The sequence below is a fragment of the Cebus imitator genome, unplaced genomic scaffold (assembly GCF_001604975.1).
Source record: "Cebus imitator isolate Cc_AM_T3 unplaced genomic scaffold, Cebus_imitator-1.0 Scaffold101, whole genome shotgun sequence".
NCBI lineage: Eukaryota > Metazoa > Chordata > Mammalia > Primates > Cebidae > Cebus > Cebus imitator.
The window spans coordinates 2,635,532-2,644,386 of NW_016107416.1; the positions used below are offsets into that span (position 1 = coordinate 2,635,532).

Below are 8,855 nucleotides of genomic sequence, written 5' to 3' on the forward strand. Positions count from 1 at the left end.
CCTCGGCCTCCCAAAGTGCTGGGATTACAGGCATGAGCCACCGCACCTGGCCTGCTAATTTTTATATATATTTAGTGTTTGATGAGTTGCTGATTTTTTAAAATTACCTTTTCACAACATTATAAATTGAAGAATGGAATAATATTTGGTTGAAACTATACCAATGAGGCTGGGCTTGGTGGCTTATGCCTGTAATCCCAGCACTTTGGGAGGTTGGGGTAGGTGGATCATCTGAGGTCAGGAGTTCAAGACCAGCCTGGTCAACTTAGTGAAACCCCATCTCTACTAAAATTACAAAAATTAGGTGGGTGTGGTAGCAATCATCTGTAGTCCTAGCTACTCAGGAGGTTGAGGCAAGAGAATCGCTTGAACTGGGGAGGTAGAGGTTGCAGTGAGTCAAGATTGTGCCACTGCACTCTAGCCTGGGTGACAGAGCAAGACTCCATTTCAAAAAAAAAAAATACACAAAAACACACACACACCTACACACACACACACGCACACACACACACCTCCCACTCCCAAGAGCCTGATACATTAATCAGTGATGTGGCTTGCTGATTTGTTTTCACTCTATAGTAAGTCAACTTCTTCTCCTGGTTTTAGGAGCTGTGGATCTGGATGCCTTAACAGATGAGAAAGAAAGAAAAGCCTTAGAAGGGATGATTAATAATTTCGGGCAAACACCTTGTCAACTGTTAAAGGTAAGTCATATATGTTATCGACAACTTAAGAAGTCTAATAATTGAATTACTAAGGAATAGTATTACCAGTATTTTTAAGGATATTAAGGATTTTAATGAGTAAACCCTTATTTTGGAATTCCCATCTAGAATTGAAAAAAAATTATAGTCACTTAAAAATTAGATTTAAGTCATTTTTATTTTTATATAACAAAATATTGCAGTCAAAATCCATATATATAGCCAATTACTCTCAGTCCCAGAAAGACTTCTATTTGCTCAGAAAGCCTTGTATTATTTACAAGAAGAAAAACTGAGTACCAATTAGCATATGCCATTAAAACTCCTCATATTGGGACTCGTTCCACATGTAAAACTTCTAATAGCTAACATCTGCCCAAAAAGGCACTTACTTTCCAGAGCCCAAACCCGGTCCTAAGAATCAAATTATAGAATATTTAAAATGTAGAATCAAATTATTACATATTACTATGTATGTTTCTTTCCCCATACTAGTATCTGAAATTAAATCATCTTCCTGATGACACACAGGTTTGGATTCATGGAAATTCTAATGTTTTCAAAGATGTCTTGATCTTTTTTAGTATATGAATTCAGCAATATGGAATACACAAAAAGTATATATCATTTATTAAGTAGATACTTTCTTAAGCAATCACTGTGTTAGGTACTTTACCTAATTCTCATAGTAAAAATCCAGTTATCCTCATTTTTTAACAGATAAAGCCAAGCCTCACAGAAAGTAATACCTGGCCTATAATGCCTTTGAGAAATCACATACTTTTCTAAGTTTACACAACAAGAAAGATTAGGATTATATGCCTGACCTCCTAACTCCAAAGTCTTTCTAGCATGTCATGTTTTCTCTGAATTAGTAGCTGTAAGCCTCCTGTTAAACTAGATCTCCTAAATGTTCTTATGGGCCTTTGTTTGCTACCTAATTATGACACTTGCTGCCTTAGGTTGTATATTTATCCATTTGCCTCAGTACGTTATAAATATATTAAAGGCAGCAACTTTCTCTTAATCATCTTTGTATGTCTTTTGAATATAGTAGATATACAGTATTGAATTGAAATCGTCACAGCTATTACAACAGTAAATGTAGCTAAGCTCTAACTTGTAGGTGTACTTCTGTCAATATAGAATTGGGCTAAGCTTTGTAATTGTTACTGTTCCTTTGCAACAGTTTGCGTGGAATCTCCAACACTGGTTTTTACAAAATTGTCATATATAAAGTCAATGCTTTATCCCTTACGTTCTGGTACAGTCAGAAGGCAAAAGTAACAGACTAAAACAGAATGCTTCATAGGGCTTTGAAATAGATGCTATCATTTTTATACCTGTTTTCCCTTTCTTTTTGTTTGCAAGTGGCGCTAGTTTTTATTTTCACTAAAAATGATACAAAAATCAGCCTTTGATTTGAAATAAAGTGAATAATATTTATTAAAAACTAATTTTTTTTTCTTGAAATGGAGTTTCACTCTTGTTGCCCAGGCTGGAGTGCAGTGGCATGATCTCGGCTCACTGCAACCTCTGCCTCCCAGGTTCAAGCAATTCTTCTGCCTCAGCCTCCCAAATAGCTGGGATTATAGGCGCCTAGCACCATGCCCAGCTAATTTTTTGTATTTTTAGTAGAGACAGGGTTTTGAGACCAACATGGGCAGGCTGGTCTCAAACTCCTGACCTCAGGTGACCTGCCTGCCTCGGTCTCCCAAAGTGCTGGGATTACAGGTGTGAGCCACCATGCCCAGTTTAAAAGCTAAATATTTTAGTGCTTATAGCTTTCACATCTATTGCCTATAATCAGTATTTTGTTGTAGAGATGCAAGACTTTACTTTAGATAGAATTCTGTTCTGCCTTTTAACTGTGCCTTTGGAATGTTCATTTTATTTGTCCTTTATTTCATTTTTATGTGAAAATATAGTTCAGGGAGGTGTTGAAACAGATGATACTGTTCTGTGTTTCTGACATGAAAGTTGAGGAAGAATAACTTATTTGAAAAGAATGCAGCAGAACCTGTAATTCTGTTAGTATTGACTTTTCTTTTTCTTTTTTTTTTTTTTGAAACAGAGTCTCACTCTGTAACCCAGGCTGGAGTGCAGTGGCACGATCTTGGCTCACTGCAATTTCCATCTTGCAGGTTCAAGTGATTCTCCTGCCTCAGTCTCCCAAGTAGCTGTGACTACACCACCATGCTTGGCTAATTTTTGTATTTTTAGTAGAGACATGGTTTCACCACGTTGGCCAGTCTGGTCTTGAACTCCTGACCTCAAATAATCTGCCCGCCTCGGCCTCCCAAAGTGCTAGGATTTCAGGCGTGAGCCACTGTGCCCAGCCAGTGTTAACATTTTGACCTTGTTCAAGGAATTAAAGATTCATCCAAATTATACATTTTGAATTTTGAATACTACATTTAATTTTACCAGTATCTAACATGTGTAAGATATTGGTCTAGTATGGAAATCCAAAAATGAATAAGGCTTCTCTAGCTTTAAGGCACTTGTAGCTTAGTTGGGGAAGACAGACCATAAACAACTATATGTAATTCAATATGGAAAGAAATAAATTATAAATAAAATATAAATTATTGGCCAAGGGAAAATAATAAAAAAGAATAATAAATTCTGATTTAAAAATTTAGGAGAGATATCAGTAAGAAAAACTTTAATTTAGGAGAGATATCAGTAAGAAAAACTTTAAAGTAGAAGTGGAGTTTCCAAAGAAGTGGAGAAAGTAGTAACTCTGCTAAGAGAATAGTCTCAGCCTATGCCTGGAATTGTGAACAATGCATGGTATGAAATTCATTGTAGCTAGAGCCTACTGTATATGAAGGAACACAGAGAGAGATGAATAATATAGATATGGAATTGTTTTTCCTTAAAATTATTTTGAAGGAACCACACCCTCCAAGATTATCAGCAGAAGAAGCAGTACAGAAGCCGACCAAAATAGACACTTCAACCCTAAACCTGTTTCAACACCTCCCTGAACTCAAGTCATTTTTTATAGAGGTAATATCCAACTTGGTAATATCAAAGGGTTTTGTCTAAATTCTGTACATTTTAAAGTTCTTTTACTATTTAATGGGAGGGAAGGATTATAATATTTAATTTAAGACAGTAAACTATATCGTAATCAACTTTTCTTGGATTTTTAAAAGATTTTTATTGAAAGCTTTTATTTGCTGCTGAGTGGTAGTCTGAACTGTTTTTCTTGGCTTTCTTTCATCTACTTCACATTTTCCTGACAGGGAAGAACAAATAATTTGATTTAAAATGCTTTTTTTGACCATCAAGATGATATGTAGATGGAGATAATAATAACTCTTAATTATAATATCTGATCATATATAAATTAGGTCCTAATAAGTCACATTGTTAATTGATAGAATGAGTAGTCAAGTAAAACAGGAATAGTTAGTGATATAATTGAGAGAGTTTAAGTAAAAAACTCAAATGTTTAAATATACATATTGAATTACTTTGGGAAATTTAGAATGTGATTAGAAAATGCATTCATACCTGTGAATGTGGTTAGGACAGATAGCACCCTTCACAAAAAGAAAATTAAAGATAAAAAGTTGCTAAGATTAGTTTGAAGATATACATAGAACAGTATTTGCAATACAGCAGAGGTTGGTAAACTTTTTCTTCTTTCAAATAATAACTTATTTGGAAAGTATGCAGCGGTGAGTTAGGTCTAACTGATAACTATTCTGGGCTTTTCAGGCCAAAAGGCAAAATCAAAGATATTCTGTAGGTGCATATATAACTACTTAAAATGTAGTCATCTAAAAATATAAAATCTGTTCTTAGCTCACTCACCACCTACAAAACAGGCAGTGGGCTGGCTTTATCCCTCAGGCTGTGGTTTGTAAAACCCTGCGTTAGAGTACCACTGCAAGTGTTTCTCAGATTCAATACCATGGGAAAAAATTTTTTGATAGGATTTGTTGCTGCTAAGCGGTGGTCTGAACTGTTTTTCTTGGCTTTCTTTCATCTACTTCACATTTTCTTCACAAGGAAGAACAAATAATTTGATTTAAAATGCTTTTTGTGACAGTCAAGATGATATGTAGATGGAAATAATAGCTCTTAATTATAATGCCTGCTCATATATAAAATAGGTCCTAATAAGTCACATTGTTAGTTGATAGAATGAGTAGTCAAATAGAACAGTCGTAGAATTACTCTACAAAATAGAATTTTTTGATAATTCATTTCTCATGGAATTCAACAGGTAGTTGTACACATGGCTCATGAGATTTATTACAGTGCAAGGATACAAAGCAACATCAGCAAAGGGAAAAGGCACATGGTGTGAAGTGCAGGGGAAGCCAGGTACAAGTGTCCAAGAGACTTCTCCTCGTGGAGTCACATAAGATATACTTAATTCTTTCAGTAATCAAATGTGGAAACACATTTTTTGTCATCAGAGAAGCTCAGTAGAGACCCAGTGCCCAAGGTTTTTATTGGAGGCTGGTCATGTATATATACATCCCTCTGCCTAGCACATACCAAAATTCCATACTCCAGAAGTAAAACAAGTGTTTAGCTTAAACCATACTATTTGCACCAACAGTCTAGGTGTAATGAGCCTTATCATTGAGGGAAAGTTTTACGTCAGTATAAGGAGGAACTGTTTGCCAGCCAGGTTCCAGATGCCAACCAAAGGCCAGCCTTGCAAGTAGGCCTTTCTATAATAATGATGGCAGTCTCAGGCCTTAACTCTTTACTGCATGTAAAGCAACACATGAGACCCTATTTGACCCATAATCTGTTGGACATGCAATACTATATTTATTCTGTAGCGCCAATAGAACTATTTTTATTGTATCTTATCATTCGTGACTTATTTCGTAATATAGTACATTCCAAGTTCCATCTGGAGGTGCAACAGCAAGACATTTGCCCTTTGTAGTACCAACCATGTCACATAGTAGCTTTCCCCAGGACACGTTCAGTATCTAGATCAGTATAAAGAACACAATAGATTTCCTTGGGTACCAGTAACTTGTTAATCCCTTTTCATCTTCATAAGAGGTGTTTCCCCATATATTCATATGAAAAGAGAAGGGTTTTTGTAGATCATCTCTTCATAGGTTTTCAAGTCATGAAGAAAGTAGACATAGTAGTGAAAGCAATGGCTTAATAAATGGGTTTTTTTCAGGCATCGTTTTCATTTAGCTTGTTCAAATGGAAGTCATTCTTCTCTGGATTAATTCACAATGTGAGGAGAAAAGATAATCAGCAACTTTTTATAATTTTATAAATTATAATTAATTTCATAATTTGTTACTTAATTCCTATTAAGTTCTTAGAACAACACCTGGTACATAGTACATACCCAATAATGTTATCATTTACTTAGTAAATGTTAGGTATCACTTATGAACTATTGTCACATCAAGGAACCAAGTTCAAATTATTGTTCTCTTTCACATTGTTATAAGATAATGGCAGATGTTTTCTGACAGCTGTCTTTATTTTGTGGTACTACTGTGGCTTTCAGGAAATACCCCAGTTAATGGGTTAGATGTATTTTTTAAAATTTAGACCCAAAAGGAGATTTTTATAAATTGTGACCAATTTTCTCATTTGTCTTATTTGAGAAACATGTTCTTATATAGGATCCATATTTTCTGCTTTATGTTTATGTCAGTATAACTTAGGGTAATGTCTAAATCATTGGCTGTTTTAAATGATTGCTGCATTTTGAAATCTACATCTCTTTTTAACAGCAGAGTAGTTGAACAGAAGGTGATGGGTTTCAGAAGTTTCATGTATGCCATGTATACATGGTATATGATTCCTTTCCTTAATTTTAAATTAATTGATTATATACTTCAAGAGAATAAAATGATGTATCATAGGATTCATCCTTATTTAAAGAAATAGAAGCTTTCAGTAATTTGTACCTAATAAAGATGAGCAGAATCAGCCACTAAACCTCTTTTATTTTATAGGGGATTAGTGATGGTATTCCACTATTAAAGGCCACTGTCCCCAAAAATCAGTATCGTTCTTTTATGTCTCAAGGCAGCCCTGAGTTACTGGTAAGTTGATTTTTACCTTTTTCACACTGTCATGTCTATATGTATTACAACTTGGGGAAAAAAAAGAGAAAGGAGGAAGTAAATTTTTTTGTTTTGTTTTTATTTTTTATTGTACTTTAAGCTCTGGGGTACATGTGCACATCCTGCAGGATTATTGCATAGGTATACACATGCCGTGGTGGTTTGCTGTCTCCATCCCCCCATCACCTACATCAGGCATTTCTCCCAGTGTTATCGTTCCCCAACCTCCCTGCTCCCTACTCTCTCTCCCCTCCCCTCCCCCCTGCCTTCCCCCACACCGCCTGTCCCCATGTGTGATGTTTCCTTCCCTGTGCCCATGTTTTTTCATTGTTCATCAGCTGCCTGTGAGTGAAAACATGCAGTGTTTGGTTTTATGTTCTTGTGTCAGTTTGCTGAGAATTATGGTTTCCAGATTCATCCATGTCCCTCCAAAGGACATGAACTCATCCTTTTTATGGCTGCATAGTATTCCATGGTGTATATGTGCCACATTTTCTTTGTCCAGTCTATCATTGATGGGCATTTGGGTTGCTTTCAGGTCTTTGCTATTGTAAACAGTGCTGCAGTGAACATACGTGTGCATGTGTCTTTATAATAAAATGATTTACAATCCTTTGGGTATCTACCCAGTAATGGGATTGCTGGGTCAAATGATGTTTCTATTTCTAGGTCCTTGAGGAATCGCCATACTGTCTTCCACAATGGTTGAATTAATTTACACTCCCACCAACAGTGCAAAAGTGTTCCCATTTCTTCACATCCTCTCCAGCATCTGTTGTCTGCAGATTTTTTAATGATCACCATTCTAACAGGCATGAGATGGTATCTCAATGTGGTTTTTGATTTGCATTTCTCTAATAACTAGTGATGATGAGCATTTTTTCATATGTTTGTTGGCCTCATAAATGTTTTCTTTTGAAAGGTGTCTGTTCATATCCTTCACCCACTTTTGAATGGGTTTGTTTTTTTCTTGTAAATCTGCTTTAGTTCTTTGTAGGTTCTGGATATTAGCCCTTTGTCAGATGGGTAGCTTGCAAAAATTTTTCCCCATTCTGTTGGTTGCCGGTTAACTGTAGTGAAAAGTTTCTGCTGTGTAGAAACTCTTGAGTTTAATTAAGTCCCATTTGTCTATTTTGGCTTTTGTTGCCATTACTTTTGGTGTTTTAGTCATGAAGTCCTTGCCTATGCCTATGTCCTGAATGGTATTGCCTAGGTTTTCTTCTAGGGTTTTTATGATGTTAGGTCTTATGTTTAAGTCTTTGATCCATCTGGAGTTAATTTTAGTGTAAGGTGTAAGGAAGGGGTCCACTTTCAGCTGCTCATGGCTAGCCACTTTTCCCAACACCATTTATTAAACAGGGACTCCTTTCCCCATTGTTTGTTTTTGTCAGGTTTGTAAAAGATCAGATGGTTGTGGATGTGTGGTGTTACTTCTGAGGTCTGTTTTCTGTTCCATTGGTCTATATCTCTTGTTTTGGTACCAGTACCTTGCTGTTTTGATTACTGTAGCCTTGTAGTATAGTTTGAAGTCTGGTAGTGTGATGCCTCCAGCTTTGTTCTTTTTGCTTAGGCTTGTCTTGGCTATGTGGGCTCTTTTTTGGTTCCATATGAAGTTTAAGGTGGTTTTTACCAGTTCTGTGAAGAAGGTCAATGGTAGCTTGATTAATCTGTTAATTAATAGATTAAATGGTGTAGCATTTAATCTATTAATTACTTTGGGCAGTATGGCCATTTTCACGATATTGAATGGAAGTAAATATTTTTTAAAAGCTGCTTTTTGGCTGTGCACAGTGGTTCATGCCTGTAATCCCAGCACTTTGGGAAGCTGAGACAGACAGATTGCCTGAGCTCAGGAGTTCAAGACTAGCCTAAGCAACATGGGGAAACCCTGTCTCTACAAAAAAATACAGAAAATTAGCTGGGCGTGGTGGTGTGTAACTGTAGTCTCAGGTATTCGGTATTCGGGAGGCTGAGGTGGGAGGATCACCTGAGCCCTGGAAGTCAAGATTCCAGTGAACCATGATCATACTGCTGCATTCCAGCCTGGAGAACAGAGTTGGATCGTGTCTCA

At 36.3% G+C, this 8,855-nt stretch overlaps 1 protein-coding gene across 1 annotated transcript in view; it reads left to right on the forward strand.

Moving 5' to 3' along the window:
* Window positions 1–8,855, forward strand: part of NBEAL1 (neurobeachin like 1) — a 198,761-nt gene that overhangs the window by 168,266 nt on the left and 21,640 nt on the right. Inside the window, exons 45-47 of the mRNA XM_037741503.1 lie at window positions 607–704; window positions 3,603–3,719; window positions 6,674–6,763. Coding sequence (XP_037597431.1) covers window positions 607–704; window positions 3,603–3,719; window positions 6,674–6,763 — 305 coding nt within the window. The remainder of the gene's footprint in view (window positions 1–606; window positions 705–3,602; window positions 3,720–6,673; window positions 6,764–8,855) is intronic.